This window comes from Anabas testudineus, chromosome 10 (assembly GCF_900324465.2).
Source record: "Anabas testudineus chromosome 10, fAnaTes1.2, whole genome shotgun sequence".
NCBI classification, from domain to species: domain Eukaryota; kingdom Metazoa; phylum Chordata; class Actinopteri; order Anabantiformes; family Anabantidae; genus Anabas; species Anabas testudineus.
In genome coordinates, this window is record NC_046619.1 from 11,555,207 (window position 1) to 11,574,485 (window position 19,279).

At 41.9% G+C, this 19,279-nt stretch overlaps 5 protein-coding genes across 7 annotated transcripts in view; all 5 read left to right on the forward strand.

Annotated features, from left to right (window-relative positions):
* Window positions 1-19,279, forward strand: part of LOC113160053 (protocadherin alpha-C2-like) — a 137,442-nt gene that overhangs the window by 50,281 nt on the left and 67,882 nt on the right. The window contains exon 1 of one of the 3 annotated variants that reach the window (XM_026357090.1): window positions 14,682-17,124. The exons of the other annotated variants lie outside the window; for them this stretch is intronic. Within the exon in view, the coding sequence (XP_026212875.1) occupies window positions 14,746-17,124 (2,379 nt within the window). The 5' untranslated portion in view covers window positions 14,682-14,745. Of the gene's footprint in view, window positions 1-14,681; window positions 17,125-19,279 lie in introns of those variants that run through there. 3 annotated transcript variants of the gene reach the window in all.
* Window positions 1,064-3,626, forward strand: LOC113160843 (protocadherin alpha-7-like). The gene has a single exon (XM_026358294.1). It carries the CDS (start codon window positions 1,209-1,211, stop codon window positions 3,624-3,626), a length of 2,418 nt encoding a protein of 805 aa, XP_026214079.1. The 5' UTR covers window positions 1,064-1,208.
* Window positions 4,821-7,387, forward strand: LOC113160054 (protocadherin alpha-3-like). The gene has a single exon (XM_026357098.1). It carries the CDS (start codon window positions 4,940-4,942, stop codon window positions 7,361-7,363), a length of 2,424 nt encoding a protein of 807 aa, XP_026212883.1. The 5' UTR covers window positions 4,821-4,939; the 3' UTR covers window positions 7,364-7,387.
* LOC113160845 (protocadherin alpha-2-like) lies at window positions 7,853-10,457 on the forward strand. The gene has a single exon (XM_026358295.1). It carries the CDS (start codon window positions 8,019-8,021, stop codon window positions 10,455-10,457), a length of 2,439 nt encoding a protein of 812 aa, XP_026214080.1. The 5' UTR covers window positions 7,853-8,018.
* LOC113160846 (protocadherin alpha-2-like) lies at window positions 10,771-13,582 on the forward strand. The gene is made up of 2 exons (XM_026358296.1): window positions 10,771-10,781; window positions 11,155-13,582. Exons 1-2 carry the CDS (start codon window positions 10,771-10,773, stop codon window positions 13,580-13,582), a joined length of 2,439 nt encoding a protein of 812 aa, XP_026214081.1.

Sequence of the window (19,279 nt, forward strand, 5' to 3'; positions counted from 1 at the left end):
GTATAAAATGTCCACTACTGCAACTATTTCATGCTAAAATGTAAAAGCGAAATGTTTGTTGCTGCTTGTTTAAAGATTTTGTGTTGAAGTTACTGTCCGTGGTGCTGAACGGCAGACTCTGGATTTGTTTGGTTTGTAATCCTTTGGGCAGCCTTTAAAGTATTTGTATAAATTACACAGCTGGCATTAGTAAGGTCTAAAGATCAAGAATGCCCCAGTCTTTCCTAAATTGCAATTGAAACTTGACTTGATCATGAAATATTAAGGGTTGGAACTGTAATAAGTTTAACTGCAATTTTGAAGGTTTGTATTGGTGACAATGGGGCTTTGTGCTACAAAGGTAACAATAATTGTTACTCTTGGGTTTAATGCTTCAACTGGCTGAATTAAAACATAAGGACAGAGTATAAAACCTTTTGTGTTTTAAAGTTTTTAAAGTTCAGAGTTTTTCTTGCTTTATTATCATAGTTTAAAAGCTACTGTCGCTGTCCATGGTGCTGAAAGTTTTGTGCTGTGTCCGGTTAATTTAAAAGGCTGAGACACAACGAATAACTTCATATAAATGTACATAACTGTGCCAATTTTGTGCATTGTTAACTTGTCTGTTTGAGACTCCATTATTATTTAGAAAGATGTTTATGAGATCTAGAATCTCTATTTAACTTCTTGCTGAAAACAAGTGATAATCTGTATGCAGGTGGTGTATCTTTTTTATATTTGGTGTATACACATTTCGTAGGTTGCATTTGTGTGTTCAACTGTTTTACCGTTTGAAAAACAAATATTTATGGAAGCCTTAAATTATTTATTTTAATTTTAATTTAGGAAAGTAACCGGACATACTGAAGAACAAAGGTGGAATGAAATTCAAATTCCTGTTTAAATTACTGTTTGTAGTGGCATCAATACAAGTTTCTCTGTAGGATCATTTTATATGTAGTTCTTGAAAGTGTCCACGTGGGGACACTGTGGACCATAACATTTAAGTTGACACTTTAAGGCCTCGGGGCTCCTCCCAGTTTCACTGGATGATGATGTTTCTCAGGCGAATGAGACAAAGAGACGAAGACGGTGAAAGAGGATGGTGCGGGACCATTTTCTTATTTTCGGGTAACTGTGGCGGAAATATGTCGTGTTTTTGGTAAATCCGTTTAATTTCTCTCTGTTAGTGACGTTTGTGGTGGAATCAGTGTTTCTCCATTTTCTCCATGGCTGGAATGATGTATATACCGAGCAGGACGAGCTCTGTGTGGATGTATCTGTTGTTCGTGCTGCTGGATTGTTACTGGAGAGCCGTGTCTGGGCAGCTCTCTTACTCCGTCTCAGAGGAGCAAAATCTGGGGACTGTTGTCGGAAATATCGCTAAAGATCTGAACATCAATGTCCAGGAATTGGAGCCCCGCATGTTTCAGATCGTTACTGGATCAAAGACAAAATATTTCGAGGTAAATCTGAAGACTGGTGTCCTCTACGTTAATGAGAGAATAGATCGAGAGGATCTCTGCGGCGATGAACCAAAATGTTCTCTCAATGTAGAAGCAGTTATTAATAATCCACTAAAACTGTACCGGATAGAAATTATAATCTTAGATGTGAATGATAATTCTCCATCTTTTCTCAGTACGTCGTTATTAATGAACATTAGTGAAAATACAGCAGCAGGAGCGAAATTTCCCGTTGATCCAGCTCACGACGCAGACGTCGGTAAAAATACTGTAAATACCTACAGGCTCAGTCAAAATGAACATTTCTCTCTGGTGACACATAAAGGAGAAACTGTAACTCCTGAACTGGTGCTTCAGAAAGTTTTAGACAGAGAAAAACAGTCTGTGATTGAGCTCACACTCACTGCTATTGATGGAGGAACTCCAGCTAAATCTGGGACAATGATCATTATAGTTAACGTTTTAGATAATAATGATAATCCTCCTGTTTTCAGTCAAACACTGTATAAAGCGAGTGTCTATGAGAACGTAAAGATAGGTACATCAATTATAACAATAAATGCTACTGATTTAGATGCAGGTCTTAACGGACAAGTGTTATATTCTTTTAGTGCAGTAGGAAGAGGAAAACAAATTGATCTATTTGCTATAGATGAAAAGACTGGTACTGTAACTAATAAGAAAAATATCGACTTTGAAGAAAATAATGCTTTTGAGATTCGAGTTCAAGCGAGTGACGGTGCTGCTTCTCCTCTCACTTCACATACGAAATTATTGATTGAAGTTTTAGATGTTAATGATAATTCTCCTGAAATTTCAGTCACATCATTGTTAAACTCCGTGAAAGAAGATGCGTCCATGGGCACTGCCATTGCACTAGTTTCAGTCTTCGATAAAGACGGAGGTAAAAATGGGATCGTAAACTGTAAAATCTCTAATAATGTTCCTTTTAAATTAGAGTCAAATTATAAAAATTACTATTCATTGGTGGTGGACGGTCCTCTTGACAGAGAGACAGAACCTCATTATATTATCAGTATCACAGCTACTGATGAGGGGAGCCCACCTCTGTCCAGTACAAGCATTATTACTGTACACGTCACAGATGTAAATGACAATAAACCTCTATTTACAGAAAGTATAATTAATGTCTATGTGAAAGAAAATAGTCCGATAGGAGCAGTTATTAAAAAGGTTTCAGCCACTGATGCTGACATCGATCAAAATGGTCAAGTGAGTTTTTCATTTCTGCAAAGTAACAGTGACTCATTACCGTTATCTACGATGATCAACATCAACTCAGAGACAGGAGATATAGTCAGTTTACAGTCTTTTAACTTTGAGGAGTTGAAGACGTTTCAGTTTAAGGTTCAGGCCACAGACTCTGGTGTTCCTCCGCTCAGCAGCAACGTGACTGTCAACGTTTTTGTCCTGGATGAGAACGACAACAGTCCCTCGATTCTCGCTCCCTATTCTGAGCACGGCTCCGTTAACAGTGAGAGCATCCCCTATTCTGCTGAAGCGGGATACTTTGTGGCAAAGATCAGGGCTGTAGACGCAGACTCTGGATACAACGCGCTGCTCTCTTATCACCTGTCGGAGCCCAAAGGGAACAACCTGTTCCGGATCGGAACCAGCACCGGAGAAATCAGGACTAAGAGGAGGATGAGTGACAATGACCTGAAAAGTCACCCGTTGGTGGTGCTGGTTTCTGATAACGGAGAACCCTCCCTGTCAGCTACTGTGTCTATTGATGTGGTGGTGGTTGAAAGCACAGCTGACATCCAGACTCCGTTCAGACATGTTCCGATAAAGGAGGAGAGCTTCTCTGATTTGAACCTGTACCTGCTGATCTCCATTGTGTCGGTGTCGCTCATCTTTCTGCTGAGCCTCATCACTTTAATAGCTGTCAAATGTCACAGGACAGACGGCACTTTCAGCAGGTACAGCGCCCCGATGATCACCACCCACCCCGACGGGAGCTGGTCTTACTCGAAAGCTACTCAGCAGTATGACGTGTGTTTCAGTTCAGACACGCTCAAGAGTGACGTAGTGGTTTTCCCCGCCCCGTTTCCGCCTGTAGACGCGGAGCTGATCAGTATAAACGGAGGAGACACTTTTACCAGGACTCAGACTTTACCTAATAAAGACAAGGTAAGGGTATGTAACCTCAACACTTAAGCTGGTATCATTTTGCAGTGACATCAGCTCCTGTGCTTAGATTGTAGAAAAAGTGCTGCTGTATTTTGTGTGAGAGGTTGCATCAGAATTTGAATTTGCACATATCAGATTATTTACTGAGGAATGTGGTCAAACATTGTCACAATAATCACTTAGTAATGCTTTTTAATTTTCATTCAAGATACAAGAAACTTCATTAATCCCAGAGGGAAATAGTTTTGCCTCATTACAGTTGTTCTCAACACAGACAGAAAGAAATGAACTGCAACCAGGAAAGATCCACACCAACACAAATACACAATAACATCAATACAGAGAACTAACATATATACATAATATCTGAGTCAACAATTACAGTCTATGGTTGAATGACAGAAATTGTCAGTTCCCCAGTCATTACAGAGGGAGGAAGAATTGTAAAGATTTATGTCCACAGGTAGAAAGGACCTCTTTTTGTGTTCTGTGGAGTACTTGATGTTGATCAGTCTCTGGCTGAACGTGCTCCTCTGTCCAGCCAACACACTGTGTAGTGGGTGGGAGGGATTGTCCAGGATTGAGAGGAGCTTGAACAGCATCCTCCTCTGTGCTAAAACATGCAGAAGGTCCAGATCCACCCCCAGAACAGTGCTGCAGGTCTTAAAGGACCTGAGTCTCCTCAGAAAGTACATCCAGCTCTGAGCCTTTTTGTACAGTGCTGCTGAGTTCTTAGTCCAGTCCAGTTTGTTGCCCGAGTACACTCCCAGCTACTTTAGGTCGGTTCATCACTTGATTTTCGAGGCCTGATAACTCATTATCTCTGTGTCGTATTGTCAAAACCTTTCGTAGTGTTTAAAAAATGAAGACACGTTACTTCAGGTGTTACTCCCAGTGTTATGTTCTTAATTGAAACTTTAGGTCGACTATAACCTAGATATTACAGCTTGTCTTGCAACACTTGTGCTTGGAAAACCACAGTGATGCTCTTTTCATAGTTGTCAAATGAAATGCAAGTATACTTAACTTTAATTCTGGTGATTTCGAACAAACATCAATGTGTGATTGTGATTATTTCTAATAATGTAGTAATTTCAAATGGCCATGAGGTGACGCTATAGACCGTAACACCGCCAGCAGGTCGCTGATGTGTACAAGCCCCTCCCATATTAAAAGGATCTTTTTTTGTCTGTGCTTTGTTAGAATGAGACACAGGGCGAAGGAGGATGGATGTAGCGAATACACTGATAAACTATTTAGTCTTTAAAACGATCGTTTGGCGTTAAGAAGCGAAAGGCACATGAATACGGATCTATGCTTTGCTCTCATTGTGTGGAATTATGCATTTGCCTGGAAAAAAGTCCTCTGTTGGGATATATCTGGTGCTTGTTGTCTTGGAGTATAACTGGGGAGCGGCACTGGGGCAGCTCTCTTATTCGGTCTCAGAGGAGGTAAACCTGGGGACCTCTGTTGGAAACCTCGCCAAGGATCTAAATCTCAGTGTCCACGATTTGGAGTCACGTATGTTTCAGATCGTTACTGGATCAAAAAGAAAATATTTCGATGTAAATCTGAAGTCTGGTTTTCTCTATGTCAGTGAAAGAATAGACAGAGAAGAGCTCTGTGCAAAGGCTGTGAAATGTACACTAAACGTAGAGGCTGTGATTAATAATCCCCTGAAGCTGTATCGTGTTGAAGTTAATATCCTCGACGTCAATGACAATGCACCTTCTTTCACCGCCAAATCACAAACTATCGATATAGCAGAAAGCGTACTGCCCGGTGCCACATTCCCTGTGCTGTCGGCCTACGATGCCGATGTAGGCAGAAACAACATTAACACATACAAGCTCAATCCTAATGAATATTTTTCTTTAGCGGTGCACAAAGGAGAGAGTGTGTCAGCGGAGTTAGTTCTTCAGAAATCGTTAGATCGAGAAAAACAGGCTTTAGTTAAACTCACGCTCACAGCTGTAGACGGGGGGGCACCTCCAAAATCAGGCACGTCAGAAATACTCATTCATGTCCTGGATAACAATGATAATATTCCAACCTTCACCAAAACGCTGTACAAGACAAGCATTACAGAGAATGCACCGCTCGGCACTACAGTGTTAACTGTGACTGCAAACGATGTTGATGAGGGAACAAACAAAGACATAGCGTATTTACTAAACGCCAAAGATCAGGACCATGTCTTAGACATTTTTGACATCGATTCTGAAACAGGAGTAATAACAGTAAAAGGAAATGTCGACTTTGAAACGAATCCTGTCTTTGAAATCCGTGTGCAAGCTGCTGACAAAGGCCAGCCTCCATTAACGGCTCAGTGTAAAGTACTAGTGGAGGTGGTGGACCTAAATGACAATGCCCCTGACATCACTGTGACGTCGCTGCTCAGCACAGTGAAGGAGGACGCGGATATTGGTACTGCCATTGCACTTGTTTCAGTTCTTGACAGAGATGGAGGCAAAAACGGTGAAGTCAAATGTGAGATACTAAATTCAGCTGCATTTAAATTGGAGACAAACTATAAAAACTACTATTCATTAGTCATTAGTGGATCTCTAGACAGGGAACTAATTTCCAACTATAATATCACCATCAGAGCTACGGATAAAGGGGAACCCCCTCTGTCTAACACCAGCGTGGTTATAGTTAAGGTTTCTGATGTCAATGATAATGCACCTAAGTTTTCTGAGGATGTAATTGATATATATGTGAAAGAAAATAGTCCAGTTGGAATAGTGTTAAAAGCAGTGTCTGCATCTGATGCTGACGTTAGTGCCAATGGTCAGGTAATTTATTCACTAGTAAGTGATAATGCAGTGCCTCTGTCTACCATAATTAACATCAACTCAGAGACAGGAGATATAGTCAGTTTACAGTCTTTTAACTTTGAGGAGTTGAAGACGTTTCAGTTTAAGGTTCAGGCCACAGACTCTGGTGTTCCTCCGCTCAGCAGCAACGTGACTGTCAACGTTTTCGTCCTGGATGAGAACGACAACAGTCCCTCGATTCTCGCTCCCTATTCTGAGCACGGCTCCGTTAACAGTGAGAGCATCCCCTATTCTGCTGAAGCGGGATACTTTGTGGCAAAGATCAGGGCTGTAGACGCAGACTCTGGATACAACGCGCTGCTCTCTTATCACCTGTCGGAGCCCAAAGGGAACAACCTGTTCCGGATCGGAACCAGCACCGGAGAAATCCGGACTAAGAGGAGGATGAGTGACAATGACCTGAAAAGTCACCCGTTGGTGGTGCTGGTTTCTGATAACGGAGAACCCTCCCTGTCAGCTACTGTGTCTATTGATGTGGTGGTGGTTGAAAGCACAGCTGACATCCAGACTCCGTTCAGACATGTTCCGATAAAGGAGGAGAGCTTCTCTGATTTGAACCTGTACCTGCTGATCTCCATTGTGTCGGTGTCGCTCATCTTTCTGCTGAGCCTCATCACTTTAATAGCTGTCAAATGTCACAGGACAGACGGCACCTTCAGCAGGTACAGCGCCCCGATGATCACCACCCACCCCGACGGGAGCTGGTCTTACTCGAAAGCTACTCAGCAGTATGACGTGTGTTTCAGCTCAGACACGCTCAAGAGTGACGTAGTGGTTTTCCCCGCCCCGTTTCCGCCTGTAGACGCGGAGCTGATCAGTATAAACGGAGGAGACACTTTTACCAGGACTCAGACTTTACCTAACAAAGACAAGGTAAGAAAAGCTAAAAATAGTTTTCATATGTTAAATAATTTTGAACTATAGCTTAACTGAGGAACTCGTAACATTTTTATCACCACCTAACATTTGATTAAGAATGTCCTGAAGAAGCCGTGTGGACCAAGGTTGTTGTGCTTAAACAACAAAAACAAACAACAAAAACATGTAAAACTACATTTAGTAAAGCGAGACTTCAATGATTTCAGTGACTTTAACAGTATATTGAATTCATTCCCATCTGTTTACTCGACATGAATTAAACGTGTTGCTCTGCTGTCCATGGTGCTGAAAACGCTCTGTTGACTTTTGCTGCTCTCCGTGGTTCTGATATTGTGAAGCGCATTTATTTCTGTGTTCTGTGTCTTTGTCTTCTGTAACTTAAATTGTCAGAGCTATTATGATTAACAGGTAGTTTTTATATAACTATTTTGACCTCTCTACATACAAAGAGTCACACGGTGTCGCTAGAGACCGTACAATAATATTGGGCTCAGTATTAAGAAACTCCTCCTCTGTTCATGACTAAAAAGCACAACGTCATCATCGGGCAGTGCTTTGTGAAGCAGCGTATAGATGAGTGTCGCTCTAAAGAGAGAGGACTATACACGAGAATGGAAACAGGAGAAAGGCTGTTTTTTGTTATTCGCGGATAATCCAAAAGGCAAAAACCAGGAATTCTGTCTCTATCGTCTAAACCGCGATGGCTGCTCGGAAACAATGGGATAATATCGGTGGCTGGATTTTCACTCTGCTTTGTCTGTGCGACTGGTCCGTGGCTCAGATATCCTATACCATTTCAGAGGAGGCGGACAAAGGGACAGCGGTGGGAAATCTCGCTAAGGATTTAAACCTCAATGTGCAACGTCTGGAATCGTCGGGTCTTCGGATCACGTCGGGGTATAACAAGCAGTATTTTGACATAAATCATGAATCTGGAGTACTTTTTGTTAGCGAGAGGGTAGATCGGGAGGAGCTTTGTCCCAATACGGTAAAGTGCTCTTTAAATTTAGAGGCCACGTTGAGTAACCCTCGCAGCCTCCATCGAATTGAAGTTGTAATATCTGATATTAATGACAATGCCCCCTCTTTTCTAGAAGAAACTATTTCAATTGACATGTCTGAGTCTTCATATGTAGGAGAAAGACATCCACTGCCTAGAGCTCATGATGCAGACGTGGGTGTTAACTCGGTAAAGACTTACAAATTAAATCCGAATGATTATTTCTCTTTGGATATACAAAACACTGGTGACCAGAGTGTGTCTGCTGAGTTAGTGCTGCAGAAAGCATTAGATCGAGAAAAGCAGACTGTTATTGAACTCACTCTGACTGCGATAGATGGTGGGAAACCTCCCAGATCCGGGACTTTACAGATCCTAGTAAACGTGCTGGACGTAAATGACAATTCGCCCTTGTTTAGTAAAACACTGTACAAGGTGCAAGTGGCTGAAAATACAAATATTGGCACAACTTTATTAACTCTGACAGCTACTGATTTAGATGGTGGTGTCAATAGTCAACTTGTGTATTCGTTTAGTGAAAGGAGGCTCTCTAACATTGATGACAAATTTTCCCTGGATGAAAATACTGGAGAAATCACTGTAAAAGGAAATATTAACTATGAGGAGAATCAAGCATATGAGATCCGTGTTCAAGCACGAGATAAAGGAACTCCTCCCCGCAGTGCACATAGCAAGGTTTTAGTCGAAGTTATTGATGTCAATGACAATGCACCAGAAATCTCGGTATCATCACTCATGAGTCCAGTGAAAGAAGATGCCGAGATAGGCACATCTGTTGCTATGGTGACTATTACAGATAAAGATGGAGGTAGAAATGGTGTGACAAACTGTGAGATAACAGGTTCTGTACCATTTAAGTTGAAATCTAACTATAAAAACTATTATTCTTTGTTAGTAGACGGGCCTCTTGACAGGGAAAGTGTTTCCCAGTATAATGTATCAATCACAGCTAAAGATGAGGGAACTCCTTCTCTGTCCACCACCAGCATCGTTACTGTCCACGTTTCAGACGTGAATGATAATCCTCCTCGATTCCCTGAACCTCTGGTTAATATCTATGTGAAGGAGAACAGTCCGGTTGGAACTACTATTCATACACTGACGACGTTAGATTCAGATCTAAATGATAATGCAAAATCAACTTTTAATTTACTCAACAGTTCTCCAAAAAATACACAGATAGCTTCAATGGTTAACATCAACTCAGAGACAGGAGATATAGTCAGTTTACAGTCTTTTAACTTTGAGGAGTTGAAGACGTTTCAGTTTAAGGTTCAGGCCACAGACTCTGGTGTTCCTCCGCTCAGCAGCAACGTGACTGTCAACGTTTTCGTCCTGGATGAGAACGACAACAGTCCCTCGATTCTCGCTCCCTATTCTGAGCACGGCTCCGTTAACAGTGAGAGCATCCCCTATTCTGCTGAAGCGGGATACTTTGTGGCAAAGATCAGGGCTGTAGACGCAGACTCTGGATACAACGCGCTGCTCTCTTATCACCTGTCGGAGCCCAAAGGGAACAACCTGTTCCGGATCGGAACCAGCACCGGAGAAATCCGGACTAAGAGGAGGATGAGTGACAATGACCTGAAAAGTCACCCGTTGGTGGTGCTGGTTTCTGATAACGGAGAACCCTCCCTGTCAGCTACTGTGTCTATTGATGTGGTGGTGGTTGAAAGCACAGCTGACATCCAGACTCCGTTCAGACATGTTCCGATAAAGGAGGAGAGCTTCTCTGATTTGAACCTGTACCTGCTGATCTCCATTGTGTCGGTGTCGCTCATCTTTCTGCTGAGCCTCATCACTTTAATAGCTGTCAAATGTCACAGGACAGACGGCACCTTCAGCAGGTACAGCGCCCCCATGATCACCACCCACCCTGACGGGAGCTGGTCTTACTCGAAAGCTACTCAGCAGTATGACGTGTGTTTCAGTTCAGACACGCTCAAGAGTGACGTAGTGGTTTTCCCCGCCCCGTTTCCGCCTGTAGACGCGGAGCTGATCAGTATTAACGGAGGAGACACTTTTACCAGGACTCAGACTTTACCTAACAAAGACAAGGTAAGGAAAGCCAACATTAGTTTTCACATGTTAAATAATTTTGAACTACAGCTTAACTGAGGAACTCCTAACATTTTTATCACCACCTAACATTTGATTATTAATGTCCTGAAGAAGTCATGTGGACCAAGGTAATTGTGCCCAAAACTACATTTAGTAAAGCCAGACTTCAGTGATTTCAGTGACTTTAACAGTATGTCGAATTCATTCCCATGTGTTTTCTCGACATGAATTAAACGTGTTTCTCTGCTGTCCATGGTGCTGAAAACGCTTTGTTGAGTTTTGCTGCTCTCCGTGTTTCTGATATTGTGAAGCGCATTTATTTCTGTTTTCTGTGTCTTTGTTTTTAGTAACTGAAATTGTCAGACCTATTATGATTAACAGGTAGTTTTTATATAACTATTTTGACTTAAGACTTTTTGTGAACAGTTGAGCTGGAGTTTTCAAAAATGAGCATATTAATTGTCATTAACATTTATAATCTGCCACATACTATATATTGAAATGCTCCTCTTGTGTTTTGAGCCACCTCTCTTCATACAAAGAGTCACAGGGTGTCGCTAGAGACCGTACAATAATATTGTGCTTAGTATAAAGAAACTCCTCCTCTGTTCATGACTAAAAGGCACAACGTCATCATCGGGCAGTGCTTTGTGAAGCAGCGTATAGATGAGTGTCGCTCTAAAGAGAGAGGACTATACACGAGAATGGAAACAGGAGAAAGGCTGTTTTTTGTTATTCGCGGATAATCCAAAAGGCAAAAACCAGGAATTCTGTCTCTATCGTCTAAACCGCGATGGCTGCTCGGAAAACAATGGGATAAAATCGGTGGCTTGTTTTTCACTCTGCTTTGTCTGTGCGACTGGTCCGTGGCTCAGATATCCTATACCATTTCAGAGGAGGCGGACAAAGGGACAGCTGTGGGAAATCTTGCTAAGGATTTAAACCTCAATGTGCAACGTCTGGAATCGTCGGGTCTTCGGATCACGTCGGGGTATAACAAGCAGTATTTTGACATAAATCATGAATCTGGAGTACTTTTTGTTAGCGAGAGGGTAGATCGGGAGGAGCTTTGTCCCAATACGGTAAAGTGCTCTTTAAATTTAGAGGCCACGTTGAGTAACCCTCGCAGCCTTCATCGAATCGAAGTTGTAATATCTGATATTAATGACAATGCCCCCTCTTTTCTAAAAGAAACAACTACTATAGACATGTATGAGTCTTCATATGTAGGAGAAAGGCATCCACTGCCCATAGCTCATGATGCAGACGTGGGTGTTAACTCGGTAAAGACTTACAAATTAAATCCGAATGATTATTTCTCTTTGGATATACAGAACACTGGTGACCAGAGTGTGTCTGCTGAGTTAGTGCTGCAGAAAGCATTAGATCGAGAAAAGCAGACTGTTATTGAACTCACTCTGACTGCGATAGATGGTGGGAAACCTCCCAGATCCGGGACTTTACAGATCCTAGTAAACGTGCTGGATGTAAATGACAATTCGCCCTTGTTTAGTAAATCACTGTACAAGGTGCAAGTGGCTGAAAATACAAATATTGGCACAACTTTATTAACTCTGACAGCTACTGATTTAGATGATGGTGTCAATAGTCAACTTGTGTATTTGTTTAGTGAGACGGGGCGTTTAAACCTTGATGACAAATTTTCCCTGGATGAAAATACCGGAGAAATCACTGTAAAAGGAAATATTGACTATGAGGAGAATCAAGCATATGAGATTCGTGTTCAAGCACGAGATAAAGGAACTCCTCCCCGCAGTGCACATAGCAAGGTTTTAGTCGAAGTTATTGATGTCAATGACAATGCACCAGAAATCTCGGTATCATCACTCATGAGTCCAGTGAAAGAAGATGCCGAGATAGGCACAGCTGTTGCTATGGTGACTATTACGGATAAAGATGGAGGTAGGAATGGTGTGACAAACTGTGAGATAACAGGTTCTGTACCATTTAAGTTGAAATCTAACTATAAAAACTATTATTCTTTGTTAGTAGACGGGCCTCTTGACAGGGAAAGTGTTTCCCAGTATAATGTATCAATCACAGCTAAAGATGAGGGAACTCCTTCTCTGTCCACCACCAGCATCGTTACTGTCCACGTTTCAGACGTGAATGATAATCCTCCTCGCTTCTCTGAACCGCTGGTTAAGATCTATGTAAAGGAGAACAGTCCGGTTGGAACTACTGTTCATACACTGACGACGTTAGATTCAGATTTAAATGATAATGCAAAATCAACTTTTAATTTACTCAACAGTTCTCCAAAAAATACACAGATAGCTTCAATGGTCAACGTCAACTCAGAGACTGGAGATATAGTCAGTTTACAGTCTTTTAACTTTGAGGAGTTAAAGATGTTTCAGTTTAAGGTTCAGGCCACAGACTCTGGTGTTCCTCCGCTCAGCAGCAACGTGACTGTCAACGTTTTCGTCCTGGATGAGAACGACAACAGTCCCTCGATTCTCGCTCCCTATTCTGAGCACGGCTCCGTTAACAGTGAGAGCATCCCCTATTCTGCTGAAGCGGGATACTTTGTGGCAAAGATCAGGGCTGTAGACGCAGACTCTGGATACAACGCGCTGCTCTCTTATCACCTGTCGGAGCCCAAAGGGAACAACCTGTTCCGGATCGGAACCAGCACCGGAGAAATCCGGACTAAGAGGAGGATGAGTGACAATGACCTGAAAAGTCACCCGTTGGTGGTGCTGGTTTCTGATAACGGAGAACCCTCCCTGTCAGCTACTGTGTCTATTGATGTGGTGGTGGTTGAAAGCACAGCTGACATCCAGACTCCGTTCAGACATGTTCCGATAAAGGAGGAGAGCTTCTCTGATTTGAACCTGTACCTCCTGATCTCCATTGTGTCGGTGTCGCTCATCTTTCTGCTGAGCCTCATCACTTTAATAGCTGTCAAATGTCACAGGACAGACGGCACTTTCAGCAGGTACAGCGCCCCGATGATCACTACCCACCCTGACGGGAGCTGGTCTTACTCGAAAGCTACTCAGCAGTATGACGTGTGTTTCAGCTCAGACACGCTCAAGAGTGACGTAGTGGTTTTCCCCGCCCCGTTTCCGCCTGTAGACGCGGAGCTGATCAGTATAAACGGAGGAGACACTTTTACCAGGACTCAGACTTTACCTAACAAAGACAAGGTAAGCTAAGCTAAACCAAAATTCCTTGATCTAAATAAATTGCTCTTTTACTTTTTTTTAATACAATATCGTTTTTATGATTTTCTGAAATACAGGAATACTGATGCGATACATGGCCCCGTATTGTTCATCATTTAGGATGCATTCAAATGTACTGAATACTAGTTTTCATATTTTAAATATTTATGAAATGGATTTATACTTAAGCAGTGGTAATATTTTCATAATGTTGGTAACTCAGTTAGCCATGTGTAGTGCTTCGCCACTCAAAATGTTTTTGTAATTTGCCCAAATGAGCCTTGTTGAGACAGTAGAAAGTTACAGGTTCATTAATCTTTATTCATTTAACAGTATCTGCTATTCCGTATTCTGTAGTCACCTGAGCAATAACACGACATACATTGAACCTGTGCTGCGCCGCTGTCCATGGTGCTGAAAACATATCACTTCTGTTTGTTTGGGTTTTGCTTCTCTCCGTGATGCTGATATTGTGAAGGGCAACTTTGGCAAGTCGTTTTGTGTCTTTTTCTTCAGTAACATAATACAGACAAAGGATCAGTAATAATTATAACATCACCAGACAATAAGATTAACAAGAATCACCTATGAAATTGCACATTTCAGAGAAGACTCTTCTGTGTCTACCCATTGAATTGTGGTAAATAAAGACACATGCAGCCTTTTCTCGTAGTACTAATACATTATGAAATCCAAACACCCTACTTTTTCAGAATGAAGAGTAACTATAAATTAGAAATGTGTAACTCTCTATTATTTTTTAGAATCTCCACTGGTATTTGCTTGATCTACTAACTTTCCTCACTGAGAATGATTGATTACATCTCTTGCATTTAGCAGAAAAACACGTCTTGATAATTCATTCTGCATTTTATCCATGCAGTTGTCGCTGATCTCCACGTGGTGACACTGTAGACCGTCACATGGAGATTTGCTGTGGAGTATTTCATGCTCCTCCCAGTTGTAGAAGAAGGTTTGTCTCCCCGGGCTTTGTCTCTAAGCGAGAGCAAAAAGACCACAGGACGATCTGTTTCATCAATGTTCAGTCTACAATGCGGATCTGACACAGTATACGGTTGCATTTTGTAGTAGTTGTAAAATTAGTAGCTGGGTTTTCTCGCGTTGGAATTGTGTTGATATTCACTTATGGAATAATGCCTGTACCGATGAGGACGTCTATTGTTTCATATCTGGTGCTTGTGCTACTGGAGTGTTGTTGGGAAGCAGAGTCTGGGCAGCTCTCCTATTCCGTGTTAGAAGAAGTGACACCAGGCACGTCTGTTGGAAATATCGCCAAGGATCTAAACCTCAGTCTTCAGGAAATGGAATCTCGTTTGTTTCAAATCGTTAGTGGATCAAAGAGGAAATATTTCGACGTAAATGTAAAGACTGGTGCTCTCTACGTTAATGAGAGAATAGACAGAGAGGAGCTCTGTGCAAAGGATCCGAAATGCACAGTCAGCGTGGAAGCCGTAATAAACAACCCTCTAAAGCTTTACCGATTAGAAATAAATATACTAGATGTTAATGACAACGACCCAGTGTTCACTGAAAAATCTCAAATTGTAGACATAGCAGAGAATACTCTGCCTGGAATGAAATTCGCTTTGTCGGAGGCTGTCGATGCAGATGTTGGTAAGAATGCGGTCAATTCGTTTAAATTAACACCAAATGAATATTTTTCTCTCGCTACAATTAAAGGAGGAGAGAGTGTGTCTGCTGAGTTAGTTCTACAGAAAACACTAGATCGAGAAAAACAGCCTGTGATACATCTCACTGTGACTGTAATAGACGGAGGAACACCAGCAAGGTCTGGCACATCACAAGTCGTTATACACGTTTTAGACATAAATGACAACCCTCCGGTGTTTAGTAGCCCCTTGTACAAAGCGCGTATATATGAAAATACGCCAATCGGGACCACTGTAATTACACTAAATGCAACAGACGCAGACGAGGGGACAAACGGTGACATAGTGTATTCCTTAAGGAGTAAAGGGCAGGACCGTATATTAGAGATATTTCATATTGATCCCCAAACGGGCGACATAACAGTTAAAGCTAATGTCGACTATGAAGAAAATAAAGCTTTTGAGATACGTGCAGAAGCAAATGATAAAGCTCAGCCACCGATGTCTGCTCATTGTAAAGTGCTGGTAGAAGTAATTGATGAGAATGACCATGCTCCTGAAATAACGGTGACGTCATTGTTAAATACAGTGAAAGAGGACGCAGATGTAGGTACTGCTATAGCTCTGGTGTCATTTGTTGATAAAGATGGAGGAAAAAACGGCGAGGTGAAGTGTAAAATCTTAAATAAAGTCCCCTTCAAACTAGAAACAAATTACAGGAACTATTATTCTTTAGTTGTTGACGAAGTTCTTGACAGAGAAGTGATCCCCAACTACAACATCACCATATCAGCTACGGATGAAGGGACCCCTCCTCTCACCAACACTACTGTTATTACTGTTAACGTTGCAGATGTAAATGACAACTCGCCTCATTTCTCAGAGTCAATGGTTAATGTTTACGTGAGAGAAAACAGTAAAGTTGGGATAATAGTTAAAACATTGTCTGCGTCTGATGCAGACGTTGGCGAAAATGGACTGGTGAGATATTCTTTTGTAGACAATAACAGTAACTCGGTGCCAGTGTCTACTATGGTAAATATTAACTCAGAGACTGGAGATATAGTCAGTTTACAGTCGTTTAACTTTGAGGAGTTGAAGACGTTTCAGTTTAAGGTTCAGGCCACAGACTCTGGTGTTCCTCCGCTCAGCAGCAACGTGACTGTCAACGTTTTTGTCCTGGATGAGAACGACAACAGTCCCTCGATTCTCGCTCCCTATTCTGAGCACGGCTCCGTTAACAGTGAGAGCATCCCCTATTCTGCTGAAGCGGGATACTTTGTGGCAAAGATCAGGGCTGTAGACGCAGACTCTGGATACAACGCGCTGCTCTCTTATCACCTGTCGGAGCCCAAAGGGAACAACCTGTTCCGGATCGGAACCAGCACCGGAGAAATCAGGACTAAGAGGAGGATGAGTGACAATGACCTGAAAGGTCACCCGTTGGTGGTGCTGGTTTCTGATAACGGAGAACCCTCCCTGTCAGCTACTGTGTCTATTGATGTGGTGGTGGTTGAAAGCACAGCTGACATCCAGACTCCGTTCAGACATGTTCCGATAAAGGAGGAGAGCTTCTCTGATTTGAACCTGTACCTGCTGATCTCCATTGTGTCGGTGTCGCTCATCTTTCTGCTGAGCCTCATCACTTTAATAGCTGTCAAATGTCACAGGACAGACGGCACTTTCAGCAGGTACAGCGCCCCCATGATCACCACCCACCCTGACGGGAGCTGGTCTTACTCGAAAGCTACTCAGCAGTATGACGTGTGTTTCAGTTCAGACACGCTCAAGAGTGACGTAGTGGTTTTCCCCGCCCCGTTTCCGCCTGTAGACGCGGAGCTGATCAGTATAAACGGAGGAGACACTTTTACCAGGACTCAGACTTTACCTAATAAAGACAAGGTAAGGTGCATAAGGAACACAGACTATCAATAAGTGCATGTTTTGTAGGTCATATACGTCTTTCGATGTTTTAAATAAACGCAGAAAAACTTAGTCGCACACATAAAAGTGCACTGAAATTACCTCAAGGTGTATTAACGTATGAGTTAAGTAATACGTGGAGATGGTGCAGATGTGATTTCCTCTCCTACCACATCATTAACACTGATTATAAAAACATAAACTTACATACAGGCTGTATTTTCACTGTGCTTCTACCTTTTGGTATTGACTAATGGAAAAGGAGCTCTCCGTGGTGCTGATTTCGGTTCTTCATTCTCCTGCACTTAGACATTTTGTATGATGTGGTTTTATGGTGAACTTGGTGTGCACATAAAAAAATGTATATTTATTTATACAAAAAAACACAACATGTATATAGGTATATATATTTACTTAGTGTAATCATTTCTTCTTTTTACTGTTACTCGTCAGTATGTTATCGTTGTTTTGCTAGTTGCTGTTTTCTCCTATAGAATTCAGTGATTTCTCGTTTTTCGCTAATCTTACTGTTCTCCAGCAAATAGTTGCTGTTTCTCGCCGAATTTGATCATTTGGTATATATTTCTAGTGTAAAAAAAATGAAACCTAACTTATGAGATATGGTTGGTAAACATCCCACTGCGGTCTATAAAATCCACGCAAGATGTCGCTCGAGACCACACATTCAATGGTGTTCATTAAGGATGTAAAACTCCTCCTCCACCGTCTGTGACAAAAAACAGCCTGTACGTTTGGTACGGGCTGGGTTGGTGAGACAGTTCGTCTTAAAAGATGGAACCTAAATGAGGAGAGCTTGGTCTTCTTTTGGACATTTCTTTATTTTTGTGGACTAATTACCTTTCTGTAACCACAAGGATGAGTCGTCGACACAAAACAGAGGCCAAATGGATGTTGTTCGCCATTCTTCTTTGTTTATCTGGCTGGTCTGCAGCTCAGATCGCCTTCGCTGTTTCCGAGGAGGTGGTTAAAGGCACAGTGGTGGGGAATCTCGCTAAGGATTTAAACATTAATGCACAGCAATTGGAGGAACGAGGATTTCGGATTGTATCCACATACAGTAAGAAATATTTCGAGGCGAATTTAAGAACCGGAGCTTTGTTTGTTAATGAAAGGATAGACCGAGAAGAGCTATGCCCGAATATAGCTAAGTGTTCTTTAAATATAGAGGGGCTGTTGAGCCATCCTATGAATATTTATCGCATTGAGGTCAGCATCCTTGACATAAATGATAATGCACCATCGTTCTCCGAGCAAATCCATGTGTTTAATGTCTCCGAGTCGTCTTCAACGGGAGAGAGGTATCCGCTCCCAACAGCTCAAGATGCAGACACTGGCAGTAATTCAGTGAAAACCTACAAGTTAAGTCCAAACGAGTATTTCTCCATAGAAGCGAGTAGCGGGGGAGAGAGTGTGTCAGCGGAGTTAGTGCTGCAGAAAGCTTTAGACCGAGAAAAACAAGCCGTTATTAAATTAACATTAACCGCCGTAGATGGAGGGAAACCTGCAAAATCTGGCAACATGCAGATTCTTGTGAATGTGATAGATGTGAATGATAACACGCCTTTATTTAGCAACCCGCTATATAAAGTAAGCGTAAGAGAAAATGCTTCCATAGGTACAACAATACTGAAACTAAACGCATCTGATTTAGACGAAGGGTCAAATTCAGACATCAGATATTATTTAATGAGAAGAGGAAATGCAGAGTCGCCAGAAAGATTTGCTGTCATTCCCGAAAGCGGTGAAATAATTGTGAAAGCTAATTTGGATTACGAAGAAAACAATGCTTATGAATTACGAGTACAAGCAACAGACCAAGGAGCTTCCCCTCGCAGTGGTTATTCCAAAGTGCTGGTAGAGGTTGTGGATGTCAATGACAATGCACCAGAGATTTCTATAACGTCAGTAATGAGTCCAGTTAAAGAAGACGCTGAAATTGGAACAGTGGTGGCACTGGTGACTGTGACTGATAAAGATGGAGGGCAAAATGGCCTAACCAAGTGTAAAGTTAAAGATTCAGTCCCATTTAAATTAACGTCAAATTACAAACACTACTACTCTTTGATCGTTGACGGTCTACTTGACAGGGAAGTTGTATCACAGTACAATGTGA

Excerpts from the sequence above, each read along its gene's own strand:
- LOC113160843 (XM_026358294.1), top strand. The coding sequence starts at position 1,209 with ATGGCTGGAATGATGTATATACCGAGCAGGACGAGCTCTGTGTGGATG.
- LOC113160054 (XM_026357098.1), top strand. The coding sequence starts at position 4,940 with ATGCATTTGCCTGGAAAAAAGTCCTCTGTTGGGATATATCTGGTGCTT.
- LOC113160845 (XM_026358295.1), top strand. The coding sequence starts at position 8,019 with ATGGCTGCTCGGAAACAATGGGATAATATCGGTGGCTGGATTTTCACT.